This window comes from Cyprinodon tularosa, unplaced genomic scaffold (genome assembly GCF_016077235.1).
Source record: "Cyprinodon tularosa strain WSP-4 unplaced genomic scaffold, ASM1607723v1 ctg359, whole genome shotgun sequence".
Lineage (NCBI taxonomy): Eukaryota > Metazoa > Chordata > Actinopteri > Cyprinodontiformes > Cyprinodontidae > Cyprinodon > Cyprinodon tularosa.
In genome coordinates, this window is record NW_024039073.1 from 1,873,910 (window position 1) to 1,900,909 (window position 27,000).

Here is a 27,000-nt window from a genome sequence, read left to right on the forward strand (position 1 = left end):
TGTCATTTAGTATATACAGGTATGTGAGATGATCTTATCTTTGAGCACATACTGTTCAGGTGTAAACCTACACCTGATCAACTGTAGCAGCCCAAGATCCTAGCAATACCCCCACATGCTGTTAAAGTAGGCACTAGGTATAATGAGCGCATCGCTTCCTCTGCTTCTCTTTGTTCGCTGATCTACCAATCATTTTAGAACAGGGTTAATCTGGTCTCCTCAGATCATACGACCTTCTTCCATTGCTCCAGTCCTATCTTTTAGTCCCCTCATATATTGAAAAATTTCCTCTGCTTCTATTTTGTTAGGTCACCCAGAGTTCATCCATTCCCCATTAAGCTCCCTTTTGAAGAAAAATTATAGTTTTTCAGTGCTACTTGATTTGTGCAGGTAAAACTATTGTCTGTGCTGATTTGGTTTTTAAGATGTTGGCTATCTGTGACAGACTGGCGACCTGTCCAGGGTGTACCCCGCTTCTTGCCCGTAGACTGCTGGAGATCAGCATTGGCTCCACTGCGACCCTGAAAAGGACTGAAACAGAAGATAGATGGATTTTGGCTATGTCCGAACAGCTGCCCTAACACCTAAACTCTCAATCACTACATAGAGTGCTGACTAGAAAGATTGTAGACTTTACAATGAACTCAGTTAACTGAGCGCTTGGACAGATGATCTCTACTTTTCGCTCCCTGTTGGTCATGGGAGTCTGGTTCCCTGCACAGTGCCTGTGCCATGTTTGTTCTTTCGTTCTCACAAAACAAATTCTGTGATTATTTTCGGAGAGCCCTTGCGAAACATTCTAGGATATACACTATATTGCCAAAAGTATTTGCTCACCTGCCTTGACTCACATATGAGCTTAAGTGACATCCCGTTCCTAATCCATAGGGTTCAATATGACGTCGGTCCACCCTTTGCAGCTAGAACAGCTTCAACTCTTCTGGGAAGGCTGTCCACAAGGTTTAGGAGTGTGTTTATGGGAATTTTGGACCATTCTTCCAGAAGCGCATTTGTGAGGTCGCACACTGATGTTGGACGAGAAGGCCTGGCTCTCAGTCTCCGCTCTAATTCATCCCAAAGGTGTTCTATCGGGTTGAGGTCAGGACTCTGTGCAGGCCAGTCAAGTTCATCCACACCAGACTCTGTCATCCATGTCTTTATGGACCTTGCTTTGTGCACTGGTGCACAGTCATGTTGGAAGAGGAAGGGGCCAGCTCCAAACTGTTCCCACAAAGTTGGGAGCATGGAATTGTCCAAAATGTCTTGGTATGCTGAAGCATTCAGAGTTCCTTTCACTGGAACTAAGGGGCCAAGCCCAGCTCCTGAAAAACAACCCCACACCATAATCCCCCCTCCACCAAACTTTACACTTGGCACAATGCAGTCAGACAAGTACCGTTCTCCTGGCAACCGCCAAACCCAGACCCGTCCATCAGATTGCCAGATGGAGAAGCGCGATTCGTCACTCCAGAGAACGCGTCTCCACTGCTCTAGAGTCCAGTGGCGGCGTGCTTTACACCACCGCATCCGACGCTTTGCATTGCACTTGGTGATGTATGGCTTGGATGCAGCTGCTCGACCATGGAAACCCATTCCATGAAGCTCTCTGCGCACTGTTCTTGAGCTAATCTGAAGGCCACATGAAGTTTGGAGGTCTGTAGTGATTGACTCTGCAGAAAGTTGGCGACCTCTTCGCACTATGCGCTTCAGCATCCGCTGACCCCGCTCCGTCAGTTTACGTGGCCTACCACTTCGTGGCTGAGTTGCTGTCGTTCCCAAACACTTCCATTTTCTTATAATACAGCTGACAGTTGACTGTGGAATATTTAGGAGCGAGGAAATTTCACGACTGGATTTGTTGCACAGGTGGCATCCTATCACAGTTCCACGCTGGAATTCACTGAGCTCCTGAGAGCGACCCATTCTTTCACAAATGTTTGTAAAAACAGTCTGCATGCCTAGGTGCTTGAATTTATACACCTGTGGCCATGGAAGTGATTGGAACACCTGATTCCAATAATTTGGATGGGTGAGCAAATACTTTTGGCAATATAGTGTATTTGTATAGGGACTATATGGTTGAATCCCAAACCGGTCCCTAACCACTAACACTTAAATATCAACTGTAATTCGCAATAAAACTTACTGGCAGCTGCGGAAGAAGCTCTGATTAAAGGTGTGTGTGTGTGTGGGGGGTATAAACAAGACAAGACAGTGGGGGCCTCCTCCCTCCAATAGAAAAAGATAGCGGTCTTTGCTGAGGCAACACAGTGATGCCCCATGTGCGTGGCTCCAGCTCTCTGGCGGAGGCTGACATAAATAACATTTGTCCCTTTCCTAAAACAAATGTATACAGTGAAATAAAACTATTTCAAAGAAGACCTTCCCTTTTGGAATTCAGTTATTTTTTTCTCATACCCAACTTGTGATTTTTGTCAGTGTGATGAAGACGCGGCGAATCTTGGAAATTACATTTAAATTCACACATCTCCTCCGCCATCAAGCCGCTGTTACACCTGCTGCCAAATTCCAGCAAACCTGCAGTTATGCAGACTCGCTATGGCTCAACGGTCCACTCCCCCTACCCACTGTGGTTTGGGAAGGCACTAATAGCGGCGGACCATCTGCGGGAAAGCGCAAACTGAGGGTTAAGGCTGATTTAGGGCTGGTTAAACTCCATTAAACAAGCAGTCGTGAATATCAGATTTATAGTGAATTTATAGTGAATATCAGATTTATAGTCTCCATACAGTACAGATACTGGAATCTGTGCTTAAACGTTAGCCAAACCCGTTTGCACAGGGACAGATACAACTTTTCAATAAACCAAACATTATCCGCCACATATCTGACTCAAAAGCTATCATTTTATTGATTTAAGATGGAAATACTCACATACTTATTAAATTGAAATATTTACAATGATCACCACTATTCAGCTCTATCTTATGCAACAAGGCGGCTGCATTTGTCAACCACATAACTGGAAGTCTTCCAAACCGAACAGGCCAGGGGGCTATGAATGTGGCAGATTAGGTGCTGAATTTAAACTTAGCACTACTCTTCAAGGTGCATTTCAGGAAATTTTGAGTACTTTTTCATCCACTAAACATTTGGACGCTCATATAAAATTGCATAACCACTATATAGTGCTGTCAGACAAAGCCAGAATCTTTTAATTTCGGCCAATAACATCATCATCCTAGCAAACGTTTGTGCTGCGCTTATTTCCTAATATAAACTTTTTGCATAACATGTCATTCCTGTGCTGGCATTGAATAAGTTGGATAATTACATAGAAAATTATTATTAAACATCAAAGCACACTAGGGTCCAACCAATTACTTGGGTGTACTTTTGTTAGTGCCTGAAAGTAGTGTAAATTTAGTATTTGAAATAAATGAAACAAATATTTATTTTTTTATTAGAAGAAACCTTTACATAAAACAAACTGAAATGCTGAAGGCTTTTAAAAAGGATTTAAGCAAAACAAAGACAGATGCACACAACAGTTTTACAGAACGAAACTTTATTTCACTGTCAATTTAATGTTGTTGAATATCAAGATGGACCAAAACGTTTTTATTAGGCCGTTGGGTTTTCCTGACTGGTACCTGATCATTTTTCCAAACTTTATTTCAATTTCATTTGTTTAATAATCAGACATTTGAACAGGTGATTCACTCTGAAATTAGATTATTAACAAATTTTTGTGTAAGAAAGAAAAAAGGTTTGTCCTTTCAGCTTTTCAACACTACATCAACAGCAACAATCACTAAATTTGTGTTTTGCTCTACCAGACGGTGCGTTTCACCCCAGCCCAAATGGAGCGTTTGATTCTCTGTGCAGCTTGAACGTCGTCCCAGTGCAGCTTGGTATTGGGGATCTCATCCTTGGACTCAGGGTTGGGGCGCACCCCGTCTTTAGGGCTGGCCACCACTACAGGTAGCGGGCCTCGGTGAGACTGGAACTCCACAACATGGAGCTGCTTCTTGTCGGACAGTGCTTGGTGGGTTTCCTGTTGGGTGGTTGAAGCAGAAACGTTGAGCAGGGAAACGATATTTATCAGTAAAAACAACTCATATGGAGACCGTTACTTTTAACTTTAAGGTATCTGATAATAATGACGATGAGCCCAGTTAAGAGCAAAATTAGCTTTTCAATGATTTTCTTCGTATATGGAGATGAAAAATTGCCAAAATAATAAAAAACTAAGTTTGTAAAGAAATATTCATATGTGTTATAATCTAAAGAATATTGGAAAAAGATATAGAAAACATTTAACTTAAATTGTTGAAGTTTCAAAAAATAAATATTAATGTTTGGGTTTAAGGTTCGAGTCTATTGAACTTTAGTTTCTCTTATATAGCCAATAGAGTTCTGATGAAAATTAGAAAGGGAGATCTTATCTATCCTATCCTACCTCTCTTCATTGGCTTCCTGTTATATCAAGAATAGAATTTAAAATCCTCCTTCTCCATATAGAGCCTTAAATGGCCAAGCTCCATCTTATATCAGAGATCAGATTGTTGCTTATGTCCCTAACAGAGCACTTCGCTGTCAATCTGCAGGTTTACTAGTGGTGCCTAGAATTTCTATCTCTGCTTCTGTCTCCTTGAACTCCAGTCAGTCTTAGCAGATGGCCGCTCACACTGAACCTGGTTCTGCTGGAGGTTTCTTCCTGTTAAAAGGGAGTTTTTTTCCTCTCTACTGTCGCTACAAGCATGCTTAGTGTGAGGGATTGCATTCGAATCAATGAGTCGATGCAATCAACTGGTTTTCCTTAGATAGAAAACTTTGAATCAATTTATCTGGTGAACTGTAAAGTGCCTTGAGATGACGTGTTGTGAATTGACACTATATAAGTAAACTGAATTTAATCGAAATAATAAAAACTAAAAGTTAAAACTTTTAAAAGTTTGTCATGCCACAATATTAACTACGAAATGGTACTTTTCAATAGATCCTCACCTGTTTCAGGTCTCTGTACTCATTGATCTGCAAGTTTGCCAGTGTTTTTTTTTTTTTTACCCCTTTCTGGAGAACTTGAGCCTGACTAATACTGGCTTACTGCAGTAATCAGTATTCTGCTCAGTTGCACATTGCATGTGAAAAATATGTAAACTCTCTGTCAGCATGCTAAATGCTTGACATAGAGTATTAGAAGCACATTGTATGGAGGAAGCAAAAAAAAGGCTTTTGTTCTAGACTTCATGTATAAAAAGGGACAAATGGCAGGCCATGAGTTGATCACAGTTTAAAATACATCAATAGATTAGCCTGAGTTTTCATTGAAAGCATACAAGAGTTATAACCCTCTATACCTAAAAAGGGAATATCTATACGTTTTGCGTCTCAATCTCTGGCTGAGTCTGCTCTCATTGGTCTGTTTTGATTGCATCAGTAAATACATTATTTTCCAGATGTAGACACAAAAAAAAAACTAGTTAAAAACATGAGTTACTAGTATTTCTTATTATTCAGTGGTTAGGAAAATGAATAAGTGGCCACCCTGTGTAAGACCGTTAAAGGAGGAATATGTCAGACATTTTTCTGGAGATTTCTTGCCGCTATTCAAACATAATCCCACCTGATTGGCCAATCCGGTGAAGAGTGCCCGAGTGATGTTCAGGAGATTGACTGACCCGTCTACTTTGCAGTACATGTCCTTAATGCCAATCAGCTTGCAGAGAGTGATGACTGCCCTGTGGCAGTGCAGACCATAACCTGCAAGCACAAGCAGTCAAACTCCAACACAGCCTGCAGTCATTTGAGGATGGCTAAGGTAAACATCACAGAATGATTTCATATAAATTTGCTGGGTGAGATATCTGGCATAAATTAACCCTTGTGCAACAGACGCACCCTCGTTTTGCTTCTTCATACGCAGAGTTGTCCTCTTGAACCTGGAGTCAATGTCATGATAAACTGTTGGTGGAGAAACAAAACAGCTGCATCAGACATGGAAGAAAATAAATCATTAACAAATCAAAAAATTCTAACTAGCTCCACATGTTTGAGTTGTTTCCATCTGAAGGCACTTTGCTTTATGCTTTTTATTTTCCACCACTCCTTGGGGCTCATATTTCTCTACATGCCCAGCAGCTGTCCCTCCACACGCGAGACTCTCCTGCTCACTGCAGCAGCTGTAGCTGATTACTTATTTAAACTCATTTCCTAACCCTCAAGGAGGAGTGGGTTTTGCTGGCAGATGCGTGGCTTCAGGTTGGAATCCAGCTCTTGCTGATGTTCCTGTAACCTGGAGTAGTCCAGTGTGAACCAAAGAACTCAGTTTTGCACATGGATGATGCAGCAGTGCAGATGAGGACGCATTGATGACGGACTGAAAAAAATATAAAGTTTATAACTATTCTTTTCAGTTCTCTACAGACAAATCTACACAAGTGATGAAATGAAAAGTTCAGCTTAATATGAACTTCATATTCACTTAGATGACTCATCCACCCCAGGGAATCAAGCATTTGTTAGAGCAACAGGAGGTCCAGCTTCATCTGACAAAGTGAGAAAATCAAGGCAGAACTTTTTTCTTCTTCTGAAATAAGAACCAATTTATCTCCCAGTAAATGGAAGATTGAAATAACTACAGAAAATATCACTCTAAATCTGTCTGATTTATTCCAAAAACAGACAGAAATGAGCAGGTGGATATATTCGGTCTTGCTGCGACTGACGAATGCATTCATTTTTTTTTATTTTAAACCGCTTACAAGCCTTTGCAAGATAATTAAAACTCAGTATTTTTACAGCCTGTCAGACCCACAAACTTCATTATATTCCAAGTGGATTACATAAAGATGACTAATGTCAAGTCGTGTTAATTAAAGTGAAGCAAAATTTGATGCTTTAAAGGAACAAACAATTGTGTACTTAAATATTCTTTAATTTTAAAATCTGGATATCAGATACACATTTTTTTCTAATTCCCTGTTTATACACAACACTTTCATGTTTTTGCAACCTTTAGGACCCATAGGTTTCCATTATGTGTTTCATCTCAATATCTTCCCCAGTGATAGTGATCATTATCCTCATTATTACTTGTGTTTTAGAACCTTTTGGACAACTGGAACATTAGGATTAACAATTACTGCAATCTAAACTATCCCGTGCAATATTCAAATTGTGCAGCCTAAACAGTGAGATATACTGTGTTGCCCTGCTTAGATGTAGCCCATTTAGCGCACAATTTTAACAGTGATTATGTTTAACGCTCCAAACGTTAAGTCGACTGTTAACTCTGTATTTTACAAGAAAAATAAATCCAATTTATGAATATAATACCATCAATTGAAGTGCATTAACATATCCAAAGAACCATTTGTAACCTTTCTTCCATCTAAAAAAAAATATTTTGGCCAACAACTGTGACATTTGAAGAACAACTTATATTTTCAGATCAATATTTATAATTGTAAAGGATTTCATAAACAAAAAAAAAACATTGTATTTTTCACTTTAAATAAATTAAATGAATAAAATAATGGAAAAAAAAGTTTCAGAGGAAGTATTTTTTTCCAAGAGTGTTGATGTGTATGGAAAATTATGTAAAAACTAAAAAGGAAATAATTTAAAGAAAAAAACAGAAATATTAGGGTTAATCTGTTTCGCAAATTAATATAATTATATCATGAAAAATGGGATGGAGTGCCTGAATCTTCGTTAGTTAAGATATTTATAGTTGTATTAAATTAGTAAGAATGTTTATTTTACCCTTTACGATGAAAATAATGATTGATGATTAGACTGACATCTCAGTAGTTCAGGGCCGATGCATCTGCCGGTAGCCCATTTTCCTGAACAGGGTCGAAAGTTCCTGCACTGCTCAGCGGACGCCATGTCAAGGGTGTCCTTAAATGGGTCTGACTTAGCAAACAACTGAAGCTTTATATTAAAAAAAGATTTTGTTGATAAAAAGAAGTGACAAGCATCCAGCTCAACTGACACCAATGGCAACTCCAGTTAAGAAGTAAAAAAAAAGGTAAAAAAAAAAAAAACAAACAAAAACAAAACAAAGAGTGTAAGCTACCACTGCAGTTCTACTTTTTTTTTTATATAAGAATTTCTTCAGTGTAATTTATCTAAATGTTTCACGTAGTGAATAGAGGTACTGATATTTAGGGGTTTACAATAACATTCTAATCAAAGAATAGGGCATTATATTTTGCTAGTTGGAGTAGAACTAGTTTAATTTATGCCAATGTGAGGTTTTGTACCCAAGCATGTGGCAATAGTGGGAATAAACAACTAATATTTAACTGGAGCAGACCTCCAGGAATTCTCTACAGTTACAACCCAGTGTAATCTAATCTCAGCATGAATACAGCTGATCAATGAAAGAGTGAAAAAAGGAGAACAAGGATCATAGCAGACAGGTTGTAGAGAGTTAGCAGCATCATGCTGTGAGGAGGGTTTCTTTTCTCATAATGGATATAATACAGAGCAATCATGAGATGAAAACCTGGTCAAGGGTCAAAAACCAAACACAAAGCATGAGCTACAATGAAATGATTTCATATGTATATGTGTTACAACAGTTCAGACCAAAATGAGAATGTGGGTCAAAGACTTCCTGTTCATAGTCGCCCTACAACTATCTGACTGACCTACTTTGTAAAGAGGAATTGGGAAAAAAACACTTTTTACACATGTAAAGCTGAAAAAAGTAACAAAAACTTTGACATGTAGCAATGCAAAATGTTGTTCTGCAAAGAATCGACCATGGGGTACTACATAAAAATGTCACAATTTTCAGATTTTTTTTTTATTATTATGCAATAAAATATGATCATGTGCCTTTTTCTATCCACTTCACTACTTTGTTGGTCCTTTACACAAAAAACAAACAAAAAATAAGAAAGGTTGTGGTTTGTTAACTAGCGAATTGTTAAGAAATTTACCAAAAAAAAGAAGTTTTACACAGCATTGAATTTAATTATTTGCAAAAAAAAGATTCAGCAGAAAAGCTTTTGTTGCAGTTATGTTACTTTATACATGGTTTATACAGGAATGAGCAACTCTAATTTAATGCTTTTTAATGCTCTTAAAAATTATTTTAATGCAAAAGTACCCAAATATATCCCGATTGTGATATATTTGCAAATATATATATATCATTTAAAAAAAAATTTTTATAAAATTTTTTTTTAAATAAAGCATTTTAAATACCAAAATAATCACATTTAATGAATTTTAATGCCAGTTCAGGCCTTAATTCAAAAAATAATTATTTAATGACTTTTAATGACCCGCGGAAACACCGTTATAAAACATCATTTGGGTTAAATTTAAGGAACTTTAGATACAGAGCTTCAAATGCAGAAAGAGGGAAACTAAAAATTCCAGGTGCCAGGTGGTTGAGACAAAGAGGTGAAATAAAAAAAGAACTAACAGCAGAGACAGGATGCAGATGGCGGCACAGAGAGAACCTGAACCTGAGAAAATGAAATACACTGATGTTCTGAACTCAAGCAGGGCAGAGATCCCTATCCACACACACTCCGACCCTGCCTGGTTCGGGTCCAAATCAGGAAGCTAACTTTCTCCTCCGGTGGGTGTGATGGAGGCTGATGACTCACACATTAATCTTTCTGATGCTGCTCTCCAGCAGCGGCAAAAGAAGCCAACTGAAGCTTCCCCATAAGAAGGGACAAGCAATTCATACTGATTCCCATTCATTAGCTTACAAAGCCATCTTTCAGATTATGTCACTTACATGAATATGAGTGGGTGATTCATGAGGCAGCAGAAAGCCAAGTGGAGTCAGAGTGATTATGAGCCAAGAGGAAAATAAAGGAAACCTGGGGTGCAGGGTGGAAAGAGGTCAGATTTAAGAGACCTTTTTTTTCTCATCCATGATCTTTATGTGTAAAACTTATCTCTGAAACATACGTGTAGGTTTTTCCAGATAAATCACATAAATGGTAAGCAATTATTGTATTACTTGTCGAAGAATTATGATTACAAGAATTAGACTTTATTTTGATGAGAAAATATACATATGTAACTGTATTTCCTACTAAATAAAAAATGTATGAGGTATGTAAATTTGTTAATATGTTATCATTGAGAAACTCAGATTCTTTGTTCTGTTAGTAAACACCACCTTTGGAAGCCTAGGGGCTGTGTTACTCTGTGCAGAAAATCACCAGAGGCAAACAGGTCCTTTCTCTTTGCCTATAGCAAAAATCCATTTGGAAAATGTTTGCCAGTTCTGAAGGGATGCTTGCAACATCTGTCAGCAGTTAACTGCAACTAATTACATCAATGAACTCAGGGTCACTAACTAATATATTTTAAATGAAGTAACTTGAGATTTTTAACGTTCCCTTTAAGTGATGTGATCTGACTGTAGGCACATGAAGTAGAAACTCTGATTATTTCATCCTTTTGTAGCAGGTAACAAATCCTTAACAGCCCAGTTCTGGCCTCTATTTAACTATCAGTCAGTCTATATGTCAGTCTACTCATCAAACAATGTTTTAGTTGTAAAACGTGAATTGGTGTATGGCAGACATGTTCACAAGTCATTTTTTGCAAGTCCAAGTCCAAGTCTCAAGTCTTGAGAGCTCAAGTCCAAGTCAAGTCTCAAGTCTTGAGAGCTCAAGTCCAAGTCAAGTCTCAAGTCTTGAGAAGGCCTGTCGCAATAATCAATTAATCGCACAAAAAATTCTAATCACTTGATTAATTTAAAAAAGTGCAATAATTTTTGTGCTTGCTTGTTTCTCCTTGTGTTTATCTCCGTCACTGAGACGGTATAGCTTAAAGGTCGCTATTATATCTATGGAATTATCATTATCTTGAACTGCTAAATGAAAAATACAATTAAAAAAAAGCACACGCAAAATTTTTTTCCAGATAAATTTTGCATTTTCTTACAGTATTTCCTGACATTTGTGGTTACAACTTTTTCTAGTTTTAGCAGTAAATGTCTGCTCTTTTATTGAAAATGAGGACTGTGGAAAAAAAAACAATCACAATCCTGCCGTCCACGTACTGTTGCGTCAGTGACGTCAGTGTGTTGCACAGGGAAAATATGATTTATGGTTTTCTTTCATTTTAATGTTAGTTTTATGCTTTGCATGTTTGGAGAGAAGATATGATTTGTTTTTCTTTGTATTTTCTTCTTGAGCTTTGCATGTTTTGATGTTTCTTTTTTATATGATTGTTTTCCTTTATTTTAGACTTTTGAATTTTTCCTGCATGTTGGGTTGTTTTGGTTTGTTTTTCCCTTGTGACAATCCATGCGCACTGGACTGAAGTAGTTGTCTGAGGAGGCGGAGTGCATTAATTGCGCTGCGTAATTGCTGCGCTCAGGTGTGAGCAAGGGCTGATTAAAGCCGACATAAAAGGCGTCTGAAGGAAAGGAGAACGGAATCTGCAGGTGACAGAGACGGACGCGCTGCCGGGGGAGAGGCAGGCGGGATCCGTGCGCCAGGAGGGTGCACAGATGGCCCAGTAAGGAGTATTAGGGCAGAGGAGGAACCTCGCCTGTAAGTAGCGCTCCCCCTCGCTTAAAGCATAAACAGGAATATATCTTCTGACGGGGTTTTGGCGCGTGGATGCTGGCGTTCTCCCTGCTTCTCTTTTTAGCTGGATCGGTCTGGAAAGGGGTTTGGCACGCCAGGGAGTGGAACAGTGCTGGAGCCCGCAGAGTCTGTGGATCAGCCAGTGGGTGCTGCAGGCTGATCACTCGCACCAGAAGCAGCATAACAAGCGGAGCCCAACTTCCAGCCTCTGATTTTTAAGGAAAACTCTTGAATGTTAGGTTTTATCAGGAGAAGAAAAGGACTGTTTTATTATGCCACTTTTGCTGTGGCTTTTTGTAGAAATAAAACACTTGAATTTGAGTGCTTCACGGTTTGGGTCTTCGAGTTTTCTTCTGTGTGCGGGTAAGGCGAGCGGCGATCAGTCAAGTTAGTAAAACAAAAAACACTTGAATAAGTGTTTTTACACTGGAATAAAATATTGTTCACAAGTCGGAAATCACGAGTCTAAGTCGAGTCTGAAGTCATTAAATATGCGACTTAAGTGCGACTCGAGTACGAGTCACAAACTCGAGTCCCCATCTCTGGTGTATGGTAAGTTTTAATCCCTATAATGTTTCTCAGAAAGGTTCCACAAGCATAATAACCCATTCAACATATTGTTGTAAAGATGGCAGGATTAAAAGAATTAGCTCTGCTATGATGAGGAACTTACTGGTGTGGTCGTTGTATCTTTCTATGTGGTACAAATGCCGTTTGGCTCGGTTCTTTGCCTGCAAATTAAAGATGCATGACAGAAAGGGAAAAAAGTTTGTTACAATAATTTCAAATAACTGATGATTAAGCAAATAAAGTTTTGAATAACAACCTTACATTCTCAACACTGGCTGACTGATTCAAATCAGTTGCATCATTATTTTTTAGCAGTGTTTTTCACTTGGTTAGAATTCATTAGAATTCTACATTAAAGTTCAAACTTTAAGAGAAAAAAGTTTGAAAAAGGAACCTAAATCTAATATGTTTTTTGTTCTTACCTTCCTCAGAGCTGCATTTCTGTCTGCTGCTTTACCCAAAGCGAACCCTAATGGGACAGAGAGGAAAGTCAATTTTACCAATTGGTTTCCTTCTCTTCTCTAAAAGCTTTTTTTGTGGTAAAAGAATAGAAACACACTTCAGTACTGAGACAGGACATTAATCCGTTTAGTGTCAGGATAACAGATAATCTTATCAAATCATTTCCATAAATAAAGGAGTGAATAGAGCCATTATTCACCATATTTCTTTCACATTTTCAACAAAATATTGTTCATAGTTAACAGAATACAAAATCTGGTCAACATTCTCTGTATATACAAAACAATCAAATCAACTTTATCAGCTTGAAGATTCAATGATTCAAACCTGCCACTCCGTTGCCGTTTCCTACAGCAACCAGACAGCTGATGGATCTCTTCCTTCCCTCCTTCGCAGTCATATTGAATACACTCTTAACCTAAAATTCAAGAATAGCAAATCCATGAAGACCTGGTAACGTGAAAACAGAAAGCTTTTAAAGATTTCTTTGTTTAAAAACACGAGACATGGGGGTAGAGTATGAACAGTATGTCTGCAAAAAGTTAGAAGAGGATAGTTTATTGCATCATGTTGACTTTTAAAAAGGACTCTGCAGATGCAGATCTTAGACATTTACAGGAACCAATTCTCACAACCCTGAATGTATTCATCTAGTTGTAAGCAGTTCTTTAGCTATTTAACAGTCAAAATAGTCATTAAAATTATAAGAAAGTTGCAATTGGAATTTTAGATCCATTAATATTCAATATGTATATAAATAAATTAATAAAGTGCATCCTTCTTAATCCTATTAATAAAATTTTTAGTCAGTGAGATAAAAAATGAACTTACTTTAATGATTGTTAACTGACAAAAGCAATGTTTAGTGTGTGTTTGCCATCAAGTCGGTCTATTTTATGAATGAGTTAGAAAACAACACATTCTCTGGTGTAACCGATATGTTCTGGAATATTATGTTGAAAACACTAGGGGGCAGCGTTGATATAGGAGAAAAAATAAAATGGTATGAAAAAGGAATAAATGTTAAAGAAGCTGTGCAGAGGAGAGCTGGAGGACAAACGGAAGGATACAAAGGATTATGAGAAACTTGAGGAAAGGGAGATATAATCAAAAAAATTGCAAAACAACCGACAAGTAGAGAAGGAAAATTAATTTAAGATTAAGTAAGAAACTTGATTTAATCTGAAATGGGAAATAAACAATGCAGTAGAACATAGCCCCAACATATGAAACAAATTTAAAAAAGAAGAAGATGCCTAAAAACTATGTTTATGGTGAAAGGTATTTTATTCTGAGCCAATAACCTTCAACAGGATGAATGTGCAGCCAAACATACAGAAGCGTTTTCCAAATAAACGTGATGGGGGGGGGGATAAAAGTGCATGATGTGCGAAATGATGAGTTTGCACGGCGCCTTGATGACACACAGCCATAATGCTGACTCCCAGGGAAACAGCATGAAGTATGACACAAACTGAAAACACACACACCTGTACAGAAACCCAAAGTGAGACGGAATGCTGGGTTATGGTTTCCCAACTGAGCTGCTCCTTATCGGAGTGGTACATAAAACACAGTCCATTAGACAAATTAGCTTATTAAACTGAGTTCATTAGGAAGATTAGGGCGCCGATTTGAATATACATTTAAAGACGTTATAATGAACTAATTAATTGAATTTTTATACATTTGACTTCGCGTCATTACTTTAAAGTCATTGCTCACAGTTCTCTGTAACCTTGACTCTGAGGTCAGGGTGGATTACATTTTGTTATATGATCTGCGGTGGTTATATGGTCTGAGCCATCTTCCCTTTTGACCCTTTAGAGCAAACTATTTGTGACAGGTCAAGTAGATAAAGCATAGTTCCATTTCTGTGACACATTAATACACCTTGCCTATGGCAAAAATACGTCTAAAATGATGTGCAGTTCCAAAGGAATGCTTGCAACTGAAGCCTCTGTCACTGGCAACTTAAAGCAATCCCATTAATGAAAGGAAGTCTAATTAGAAAAAATGACACCATATTTTATTTTACCACTGAGAAAGACGAAATGTCATGATTTTCTGATCTGTTGTTACTTCTGACAGCAGGAAACAAATCTTTAAGCGAAAGCAGCTGCAAACCTTGATAATATCAGACTGTAGGCAAAAGTAATCTCAAACGATAAGGCTATCCCTGGTGTGTTAAAGATAAAACAAACTATTAAAGACACTGCTTAAAAAAAAAAAAAAAAGGGCTTCAAAGAGTTAAAGTCCTATAAAACCTAAAAGTAAATGTATGCTTTCCGATGTATTTTCTTTTTTTTTTTTTTTATAGAGCAGCTTTAACATATAGCACCAAGCGATTTTAAGCATGTTAGCCACAAATTGCAACTTGCTCTGGTGTGTTCATGCTCAACAGAGAGAACAAGTGACAGGGCTGTGCTGCATTTCATCTGAAGGCTATCCAAAGTCTAGCTTAGCCTTCAGCATCACCAGTTATGCAACAATAATATTTCAGTGAATGGTTTATAATTTAACCAAAGGGCCATTGAAGGAGGATTGGGGTCAGGGCAGCAGCACACACCGAAACATTCCTGCAACAATCCAATGTTTCTACTTTCATGGTTGAAAAAACAAAAAAGGCACAATTATATGATGCTTTGGTCATAATATCCAACAGGAATTTGTGATTGTTTGATACATACGGGTTGTTATGAGCATTTGTCACATCCTGTTTTGTTTGGAATCTAGGATAAAGAGATGGCAAGGTTTCTGCACAGATGGTGTTTCACACACATCTTGCAAATCAGATTACATCAAGTTATTAGTTCTCATGTTTCAGTGTTGCTCTAGGCTAAAATTGCTGACGTCTGTGAAGATGATGAGGAGCTCCTGGATACAGTTGTCACTGTAGGTGAGAAAGCATAGCCATGGTGGAGCTTTTGCAGCAGAGCAGATGGGCAATGCTTTTTTCTTTCTTTTTTTTTCTTCCTTAGTCGGATGAGCGACAGAACGCCGGTGGGAGGATGTTTCTATCTTGCTCTCGCTACTGCCTATTTGCTTGTTTTTCCTCAATCTGTTGAGTCGTGTCTCCCTGTCTGTCTGTATCTGTCTATAAGTTGGGGCGCGGGGGAGTGATGATCTCAGCACGTGGAACCGAAGGCGATATGAAATCACAAAGAATCTGACAAAGATGTCAACTTTACAGTTGCATTGCCATGCATCCTTCCAGCAAACCATGTATGTTTTTCTCACCTTTGCAAACGTTAAGGGATTTTAACTGTAACACAAGTTTACATGAAGTAGCAACCTAAATAAGCAGTAAGCAAGATACTTTATTCTATTTATAATTTGTTTTTAAAGAACTATAAAGTAAGTGTTTCTAGAACGTTTTTAATGTCAATTTTCTATAGTTTGCAGTGTTTTTTTGGAAACCTAAAATATGAAATACAGTAAGGATGTGTTGTCCGAGCAAACTATGTTACAAATTTGCTCTAAAAAAAGCAGTACAAATAATAAACAAAACAATTTCACGCTCCATACAATGCAAACATTAAGATGAGGATTTAAATGACAAAACACGGTATGAAAATTACAGTTATTAAATCTGACATTACTGTTTGATATGCAGAGAACGACTTAAGAGCTTTAGAGCTAGATTTTACATTATTATCGTTTAATTTTTATTGTTGCAACTTTTATGTAATTTCCCCCCAAGAGATGAGAAAGCACACATCTTATCTAAAAGTTTAGCTAAAGTTTTAGTTGCACTACCAGCTGGATGTTCACTTGCAGCAAAACTTCCAAGGTTCTTCACTTCAGGAGGGGAGGGAAAAACATAGGAGAAGAAAAAAAAAAGAAAAAAGCCCTGTGCTGTCACTGACGAGGCTCCATCTCCGTTAATGAAACCACTGAATCCTGTCCAAGAGGCTGCTGTACCTGGAGCGAGGCCATGAACATCACTTTGATCTTGTTTCACTTTAACTCTGTCATTCCTTCTTTTCATTTTAAACAAACTACTTTGTTAGAGTGCCAGACATCCATTTTTTCTTCTTAAAAGCTGATGTTTGCTTTGTTTTACTTATAAACCAATTGTACACTGTTCTGCAAAATTTTTAGTCTTAAACCATCTCTCTGTGTGCTAGCAGTTTATTTCCTATAAAATATTTAGCATGATCGAAGCTTTGTCATCACAGCTGCACTCTTAAAAGACCATGCAATAGTCTGGTACCAAAGCCTAAACATGATGATAATAATTAGTAATTACTTGAATCGAAAAAGTAAAATGTACTTTAAGTTAAAGAGGGACTTAATTCTAAAAATTTATATTTAAGAATTAAAAATCAGAGTTTGATAAATCAATTAGGTGGATTTGTTATGGTGATGTTTATAAGTTAAATCTAACTCTGCTATAACACCTGTGTTTCTCTTTATATAATCATTTACTCTGGGTGTATTCTATGCAACCAAAAGAAAATAGCCAGAAAATGGATGGTCTTAAGGTCTTTTTCCTGTGTGCAGTGCAAACTGGGACTTCTACCCATATCCCAGTCCTCTATCTTCTCTGCAGTTCACAGCTTGTAGCTGGTTTATTGATTAAAAAAAGAAACTCACTGCTTTGGAACAAAATGCCTGCCATGCATACATTCATGTGGCTGTAGGTGTTAAGAAAGAATGATGAAAAATTGAGGATAACTATGATCATAGCTGTGAAGTTTACCATGCTCCAAAAGGACCCAAATGAGCTGGAGCACAGTTGGCCAATAACAGCAGCACTCTGAGTAGGTCTTCACTACACAAGAAAACAAAGGTCTGACTCTGTAAGTTAGCATTAGGACATCCGAATAGGAAACCAGGGGTTTTGTGAAAATTTGTTAGAGGCACAGATGCCTGTGACATATTTTTAATCACAAGATAAGATCAGGGACAGCGCTAGCTATTTGGAGGCCCTGGGCACAAATACTGTGTGGTGGTCCCCATGTAGAAATGAACAAAACATAGTTCCCACAAGGCTGGAAATGGAAGAAAGTGACTCGGAAAGGCTCCATATTGGCAGGATACCAATGGATGGCCTGACATGGGAACAGTATTGGAAGTTTTATTAAAGGGGTATTTTATTTAATTTGTTTTTATGGATTGCAGAAACAGGCAAGATGATGTGGTCTTTAAAGGAGATGAGATACATATAGCTTTTAATAGTATAGATCTGCATTAAGTGGACAAATTCAATATGTGGGCTAAGTAAAAGGGGGTTGCTTTTTTCTGAAAGTAATTTTCTTACATCAATTTTTATGCATATATGGTCTTCATTTATTGTCCAGAAATGGGAAATATTGTAAAATTCACATGACCTGGATGTTTTTTACAGAAATGTGTGTACTTAGTAATAACAAGGTGTTTATGTTCTACTTTCCATTGTTTACATTGTTGTTGCGTTACATTTTTTAATATCTTAACCATATCAGCTATTTTAAGACATCTGAAAATGTCCTTACGACTAATAAAGTGAAGACAGCCAATCTATGTCCAGGTAGTTTCCATTTTCTCTTTACATCAGCCAACAACACTCGTCTACACTCGATGCTTACTCTCATTGGTTTGTAATAGAAACTTTTCTTTACCATTTATTGATTGTTGTTTGTACACCCCTGAACCCAATACGCAACCATTGTGGTTCTTTGCACTACAACAATGTTGCTATTGTGCTGAAGTAAAGCAGACTTGATGTCATGGGAACCATCTACTGTATAAACTTTTCATTTTTTATTTTATTTTAGAAATGACTTGTCAATATCAATGCTTTGAACAGCTGCAATAAATAGGATAAATTAAAATCATACAGGAAAATTAAGGCAACAGATATTTTTGAGGGATTAAAAGTAGGAAACAAATACAATGTATAAATACAACTTTGGAGAGTATAATACAGCACTAGAAATCATCCTATAAAGCACTACTAGAATAAACATAGTTTCACAGGACAAGTTTTATCTGGAGAAACCACGTAATAAATAAATTGCCCCAACACATCTTCTTTATAGACCGAAGATTTCAATTAAATATATAGACATCTTCCAGGGAGGGTTTAATACAGCACAGTGGAATGCATGATATGTTCCACCATCTGTGTCCGTCATTTTTTCTCCAGCCTTTTCTTTTTGGACGCTAAACATGTTGTCATTGCTTTTATGTTTTTTTAAATTTATTTATTCAATTTATTGTTGCAATAAGAATAAAGAGAGCCCAACATTGCTTTTATGTTTAGTAATTTTAAACTTTATTTGTTCAAAGAAGTTTAGTGTCGTCTCTGTAGCGGAAAACCACATTTGAATTCAAGCTTTGCTGTTTTTTGTCTACAGCAGTAAAATAAAATCCAAAGGTTTGTTTTGTTTGTTTGTTCAATCTCTTCAAGCACACAGAGTTAGAGGTAGACAGGTGATCACAGAGAGTAGAGCTGTCTCCTGACCTTTTGAGAATCAGCAGAAACCGCTTGAGCGGAAAACAAAATAACATTCAAATTACAGCTCACATGAGGTCTGAGAGGTATCAAAGTATGTTTTAATCATGCTTTTAAATGTCGTCAAAAACCTTTGCATTGATGTGCATTTACACTTTTACAGCTCCAACTACAACTCTAATTACACCTACAGTATATTAATATCAGTGTTTCCCACCATCAGCTAGAACTGAAGAAGACTCTTGGGTTTCCTAACATTTCCTTTGCCAAGCTGTTTTAAATTCATCCACTCCCAAGTTTCATAAAAAATCACCTGTGGCTTAGCTTTTTTCACACCTAAAATAATATGGCTAAAATGGCAGGACTTTGTTACAACCAGGCTTAAAGTATAGAGGAAGATCTTTTAATTCTGGGTGGATCATCTAAATAAGTGGTCTTTCTAACTGTCAATCATTCTGATACGTTTATGTAAGGCTGTCCTATGTGCTCATCCCGTTTGCCATCTTTATCTGCGCATGTGCACTTTCAGGCTTATAAGTGGTGAGCTACAGTTTCAGCCAGTCATTGAAGCTCACCTTTCTTACTGCTGTTCTGTGAAAATGGCAGAGGGTCGTAAGATAAAAAGTGTCGGCGAAGTGTATGAGAAAAAAGGCCTCAAAAGAGGTAGATATATCCTGTAATGTTTTGCGCAGTGAGCTCCCCTCACAAAGCATTATGGGGTTTGCTGTCACAGCGGCCCACTGTCCCTACCAAACAGCGGAATAATAACAAAGATGGCGTAAGCACCGTGCAATGGAGGAAGAGTTCCGTGACCACAATAAAGTCCACTATATAGTCCCCACTTTATAAAGCAATTAAGGGATTTAGGGGTTAAGGCTGATGTTCGGGCTCAGTAAGCATGTATTGGCTATGAGAACAGCAGCTATTAAAAGCAACTATATTTTTAAAAAATACGGGAAAGTCCTCCACAATATATTTAATGCTGAGAATATATTCACAGAAAACCTAAGCTTACTGAAATCTTAAATCAGAGTCATCGCTTCTTTGGGTTTTTTTTGTTTGTTTTTAAAGATTGTTTTATTTTATACCTTAAAATTTCAGTATTTTTTTTCTTTTCCATGTTAACACCATTTGATGTTAATATTAGAGGCTTTAAGACAAACTGAACTTGACTCATGTAGATATGAGTTGGAAATGGCTTTGCTCTTTTCAGTTTCAATACAATAAAATTATATATAATATTCATTACTTACTAGTGATTAATGACTATTATTGATCTGTAGATAGATCTCTATAAAAACTTTGAATTGTTTCTTTCATGTATTTGTATGGCATTAAGGGGGGTACTTATTAATTTCTTTTCTTTTTTTACTAAATGCACTGATGGAAGGCATCCAATTATTGGATTACCCTTTGCTGTGTGGTTGCAGTTTCTATTACAGCCTGTTTCTCTTTAAGCTTTTAGGAGAAAAAAAAAAAAAAGGCAAACAGAAAACTTTTCTAATACAAAAAGTACAACCTAGGCTCTTATAGGTTCTGATATGCTCTGTTCCCCCATTGCAGTAAAATATAATAAATCTTTCCAACCTACAGCAAATTGCAGTTCTTTTCACGCTGTCAAAGACAACCACTGGCATCATATTTACTGATAAGGTAGAGGGACAGCTGGAGAAATACTCATATTGTTATTATTACTTTACTCAATGTGCAAAAGAAAAACAAGTTCAAGCTCTCCGAATGTAACATGAAGGCTCTGATTTTGGGATCATGCTGCACCAGCCTGGCAATCCACAAAGACCTACTTTTAAAGGGGTCATAGAATGATTCTATAGGGTATCTGGTGCTGGTCCTTAAGGTCTCTGAATAGGGTGTGTAACATTGGTTGGGCTGAAAATGACATATTTGCTGTTCTATGCGCCCTAATGCAAGCCTGGTTAAAAGCCCTAGAATGAAACGACAGGTTTTCTTCCTTTATGGTATGCTCATGAATATTTAGATGATTGGTTGGTTTAAAACGAGCGAAGCTGCTGAGCAAAGACGCATCATAGCAACTAGCACCCACTGACCAGATGTCCTCCTTTTCGTGGACGTCCTACTTTTCATACCTAAAAAAATGTCCGGCTGGGATTTCAAAATTGTCAGGGATTTTTTTGACTACAGTACACCACGTAGTCGAAACACACCGGGCACTCAAACTGAGCTGTGAGCTCTGGGAACCCCGGCGGACGGGGGCAGGGAGCCAGTGGGGGACGGAGCGACCAAACCCGACCCGATGACAGTAGCCCCTCCTCCATTTGAGGACGGGCAGCTCATGGCTCTCTTCTAAGGTCTGGTCCATTCAGCGGTCCAGCACTTCATAACCCACCCCCCGTGGGCCAGTGAACCAGTAGGTTGGTCTGTATGTCAATTTCAGGGCGTGACAAAAGTACAGGCCAGAACCAAATAAGGCAACATCCCCGAATTGAGGTCAACTTGGGGCTTCGTTTGAATTCGCCCGTTCTCTGTACGTCCATTTCACCCACTGATTACTAAGAAATAGTAATGTCAGGCGAGAGATCTGATGTGACGTCATAAATGTAGGCTTGCCAGGACAAGCTGTTGGCATGTCAGAAAGAGCAGAGTATAACATTGGAAAGGAAAAAAGAGAGCACCATGGAGCACCAGGTCTTACCTAGTAAAATGCTATTTGGTGAGTATGAAGAACTTAGAAGTTTTATGACAGCTTTTTTATGGACTATGCAATTACATGAGCCATCATCTGTTTGTGGAGCATCAGAAGTATCGAATTCGTGAAAATAAAGAGTCTGATAAATATAACTGTATGTGTTGTGGGGACAGTTCTGTACTCCCAGACCACAGTGTGCGCCCATTTCTGCCCACAAATAGAAATGTCCATCATATTCTGGAGGAAACCTAAACAAACGTTGCTAACACATGAATGTTATTGCATCAGATATTTAAATGTAATTCAATTGCATACAATTAAACTACATAATAATTTGAATAATATGCCAGACCTTGAAACATGTTTAAAGGTTGTGTAGTACATACGAGCAAAACTAAAATATGTGCTCATTACATTAGAACAGAACAACGTTTAGAAACATGATTTCTAAACGTTGCGGTTTAGAAATCTGTTTGATTATACTGTGTAAAGGCCATAGTACAAAAGTTTTTGTAGTTGTTCTAAAATTTAGACAATCCCATGTACATGATGTACTAGAATATACCATAAAAGCGTATCCACTAGAAAATCCTACTGAGTTAGAAGAACCTATCAGGACCACCAACAGCTTGTCATGCTGTGCAGAACTATGGCCTGCTTGAATGCTGCAATGCCAACATTAGTTCAAAATGCTATATTAGTTTGGTAAATGTACCAAAACAGAAGGGCTAAACTGAATGTTTTTTATAAGGACACATATATTATTTACTGAATGCTGATAAGATTTATAGACAGACATACAAACGCTGCAGAGCTTCCCGATTCAAACATGAATGTTAACATGTATTCCTGTTTTGATTACTGTCAAAGGTATTTTACTTAAGTGGATTTATGCACATTTTTTGCCTCTGGTAGAAAGAGGCAGAAAGAAAGAGTGAGCCAGTCAGTACTAAAAAGTACTGAAGGATAATTTTGTGTGGAAATTAAGTATAGGGCTGAAACGATTAATCAGATAAATTGTGATTAATTGATTATTAAAATAATCTTTAATTAACTTAGTAATCTATTAATCATTAACTGGAGTATAGAGACTGTAAAACATAAATTTAGGTGACAGAGCGGCCCACTTAGAGCAGTAATTACACCAAAACCAAAGAAATAAGATTTAAAAAAAAATTTTTCTTTGTCAACATGCTCTTACCAGAACTTACAAGTTGAAGAGGTTTAGTTTCCCATGTGCATGTGGAGCATGCATGGGTTCTCTCTGGGAAATCCAGGTTCCTCCACCAGACCAAAAACCTGACTGTAAGGTAATTTGGCTTCTCTAAATACTCCTTAGGTGTGAGTGTGAGCGTCAATGGTTGTTTGTCACTGTGTTTCCCTGTGATGGACTGGCGACCTGTCCAGGGTGTACCCCGCCTCTCGCCTGTAGACAGCTGGAGATAGGCACCAGCAGGGATAAGCTTGACAAATGGATGGTTTCATTCTGCAAAACTCATAAGGAACCTTCGGCTATCCGATCACTAATTGAAAAAATAATTGACAGATTAATCAATTAGCTAAATAATTGCTAGGTGCAGCCCTAATTAAGTCCAACTTACGTTCAAGTTAAATTGAAAGTTAAACTTTGTGGCTTATTGCCTTTATTTTCCAAACTCATATTAAATTGTCTTGCTTCACGTCCCCCTTTTTTATTCCTCTTCCTCCCTGCTTGCTCCTCTCCCGCTGGACCAGCTCACTAATGCAGCCTCATCGTCCTTGGGAGACAAGCCTTTTATTCCAGTAAGCCTCTTCCATTTCATTAGGCTTAAATTTATAGTGGCACACACACAAACCACTGTGAAGGGTGTATTTATAGAAACTGATGGCACCATAAAAGTGTCCGTCGGCTTCCAAAGGGAAGTCTAATGTCTGTGACACCATTCTTATTAATGTAGACAGGAGAGCTGGAGAAGACTGTCAATGTAAAACACACTAGTATGCATTGTCTGATTATGTAGCAGCTGAGAAAAGCATAACAAAAGCATACTAGAGAAATATATAAAATATAAAGAAATTATAACCAGCTATATAGCATTCATTAATAATGCAAAGCTTAGTCCCATCACATCCTCTTGCATTATATTGTGTGTAAATGAGTGGCACAGAAGCATAGCTGGAAGTTTTGTGTGTATATGTGACCCTGTGGCATTCCTCTCATTAGTTCGCTAGGGCCCATTAGTGCTAATTGAATTAAGGGGAAATTCTGCATGATGAACAAAGAATCTAAATTAAATGTCTGTTGAGAGTAACTTATCCATATGCTATTCACATATATGCAGTAGTCTTTTAATTCAGTGCAGAGTGGAGTCATGCAGTTGTAGCCTGAGGTTTGAGGCTACAGTTGTCTGGGTTATGTTTTTTTTAATCAAGTTTCTTTTTCTTTGATTGACATAACTTAATTTGGCTTAGTTTCAAAAATCTGAATAATGACAAAAACAAAATCATAAATTAGCTAGTTAATCATGGTCTAAAATATTCAATTAAAATAAAAATAAAAAAAGCCTCTAAATAATGACGAATGTGAAAATGGTCAGGAACAGTATCTGTAGAAGGGCTGCAATTAACGATTATTTTAAAACTCTATTAATTTGTTGATTATGATTTTCCATTAATCCATTAATAATCAGATAACAAAAGGTTCATTAAAGAAGACTTTTCAGGAAATTAAACCAGGTGAAACTGACATTTTTCTACTTCAGGTTTTCTGGATAGAGCATATTGACAGAGAATTGTTTTATTATTTTAAATGCAAAATGTTTATGTATTATTTTTTGTACAGTTTTGGTATAATTACTGCTTTAAGTGGGTCGCTCTGTCAGCTAAATGCAGGTTTTGGGAGTCTCTATGCTCCAGTTGATGATTAATTGATTACTAAATTAGTTGAGGATATTTGAATGATCGATTAACCATGATTAATCCAATTAATTGTAGTTAAGCAGTCTAAACAAATCTGTTCAAAACCAAAGCAAAGCAAAATACTATTTAACTTGGTTAAATAAAAAAAGCAAACAAACAAAAACAAAATAGGTCTTTAGATCTAAATGTTTCTAGAAAAGCTTTGCTTCTTCAATGATTTAGCTTTGTGGAGTTTCCAATTATTTTTACAAATTAAATACTGCATTATTCTGTTGAGGTAACAAAGTAAAGCCATAAAGAGTTTTTTGTTACTTAGCTAAGGTAAATATGGCAAAACAATGTTAGACTCCCCGTAAAACGACATATTGCTTAATTTGATCTTGCTCCCACTTTAATTGTGTGAATGCTGTAGGCATTCACACTATTGAGATCCTGTTTCTCTTTATTCTTTATTATTATTATTATTGTGTGAATGCTGTAGGCATTCACACTATTGAGATCCTGTTTCTCTTTATTCTTTATTATCAAGTGGGAATGCTTATGCATTCCCACTTATTGTTTTTCACTTGTAATTTTTCTGACTCTAACTAGTCCCGCAGTTTTCAACTGATTTCAACAATTTTGGTATCAAAACGTTCAGCTTGTTCAGGAGAATTCTGCTATGTCTTTTGGTAAAGATATTTTTTGTAGTTTTCGCGATATTCAGCTTTTTCTGCGTTTTTTTTGTCCCATTGAAATGCATGTAGAATTCTTAGATTTCAGCAAAATTCAGCTAAACCTTCATCATCTTTGACCTTTAACTACTTCAGCATACTTTCAGCTAGAAACACCATTCAACTTTTAAAATGTTTCTGTATCTTTCTGCTATTACTGTTTAACTCGACTTTCTGCTAACTTTTACAGTTTTGCTTCAGTGAAGCTTCAAACTTTAAAAGAAAATTTTAAGATTTATAATGGAAGTCTATGGACGGAATTCTTCAACTGCTAGAGTGCGTGCTCTAGCTTTTGAGCTGTTCTGGTTTTTCCGAACAAATTCTTCTCACTCCCTCATTTTTAACTCAATTGAAATAAATTATACATCAAAACGTAGGGATTTTTGTAAGGATTCAGGAAATATAACCCTCATTTGTGTGGCATTTACGGTTTTCCGACAGTTTGGCCCAGACCATGAAGAAGTCCACACTTCCCCAATAGAAATCCAATGAGAGATATTCCAAAAATCACAGACAAAATCCAAAACGATACATATTTTCGTATCGCTCCCATTTATTAACTATTTGATGTAGAAACATGAAACTTGGTATAGAACATCTTCAGACCCTTCTAGCACTCACATTGAAGGAATTTCTTCAATATCATTTATGGTTTAGCTGTTTAGCTGACTTGTTCGGGCATAGGAAAACGCTGATTCTGAGAAAAATCCTCAAACTCAGAAAATGCAAATATTTACATCGTCACCGTGGCCAAATAATTTTTAGTAGAAACATGAAAGTTGGCACAGTCTAAGCCGAAGGATGGCTGACGCCAACAGTGAAAGAATTTTTTGAATACCTTTTACGGTTTTGGCTCACCGCTCGTTTGTTCGCAGGGAAAGTTTTGCTTTTGAGAGTTCTGCTCTACCATGGAACTCCATGTTATTTAATGAGACCAGCAGGATTTACAAACCTTTATATTTCTCCTTCCCATTAAGGCTGTGAATGAGCTACAGCCATGAAAGTTACCCCAATCGGAGACAAAGGATAGCTGTTGCTTAGACTGAAAGACTTTTTTAGATACCATTTACGGTTTGTCTTCAGCACTCGTTTGTTTGGAGCTGATATTCCCATTCAAAAAAGCCTGAGAGGAAAGGAACGAAAGTGAAGCGCGTTTCTCTCTTTCACTGACAGGCTCGTTAAGCGTTGTCAAGGTAACCAAGCTTCAAAGGGATTTTACCTCTGCCACTTTAAACAGCACATTTGAATCTAATGGAGGGAGACAACACTGATTTAACATTGGGAAATGGATAACATATGACTACTGGCTATGACCCTTCCCTTCACACGCAACCCTGATAGACTTTCAAAATAAGACTCGGGGGACCCTTCAAAATAAAAGCCTCTTTATCATACTTTATGATATATTTTTTTTACAGCATATGTCTCAACATTATCACCCAAACTCAACCTAACCAAAAATTAGACTCCACGGGGCTTTTCAAAATGCGCCTAATGTCAAATTTCAAAATAAAAGCCTCCCATTGCCACTTCATCTATTGAACTAAAAACAGGTAAAAGTAGCAATTCAATTATTGCAAATTCATGAAGTATCATTGCTGGGTCTGACCCTTTTCTCAACACACAACCCTGCTAGACTTTCACAGTAAGACTCCAGTGACCCTACAAAATAAAAGCCTCTATGTTATACTCGTGCATTACTTG

The 27,000-nt window shown here is 37.4% G+C and overlaps 1 protein-coding gene across 1 annotated transcript; it reads right to left on the reverse strand.

The window, feature by feature from the left end:
* Positions 1–3,716: 3,716 nt before the first annotated feature.
* On the reverse strand, positions 3,717–12,995 carry mrps5 (mitochondrial ribosomal protein S5). Its single transcript, XM_038295689.1, has 6 exons — positions 12,906–12,995; positions 12,539–12,585; positions 12,220–12,277; positions 5,866–5,928; positions 5,591–5,727; positions 3,717–4,018 (listed from the first exon to the last, which is right to left on the reverse strand). Exons 1-6 carry the CDS (start codon positions 12,976–12,978, stop codon positions 3,794–3,796), a joined length of 603 nt encoding a protein of 200 aa, XP_038151617.1. The 5' UTR covers positions 12,979–12,995; the 3' UTR covers positions 3,717–3,793.
* Between the last annotated feature and the right edge of the window lie 14,005 nt (positions 12,996–27,000).

Excerpts from the sequence above, each read along its gene's own strand:
- mrps5 (XM_038295689.1), bottom strand. The coding sequence starts at position 12,978 with ATGACTGCGAAGGAGGGAAGGAAGAGATCCATCAGCTGTCTGGTTGCT. Across the intron at positions 12,278-12,538 it reads GAAATGCAGCTCTGAGGAAG|GCAAAGAACCGAGCCAAACG; the intron begins GTAAGAACAAAA and ends TTTAATTTGCAG. Across the intron at positions 4,019-5,590 it reads TCACCGGATTGGCCAATCAG|GAAACCCACCAAGCACTGTC; the intron begins GTGGGATTATGT and ends ACCACCCAACAG.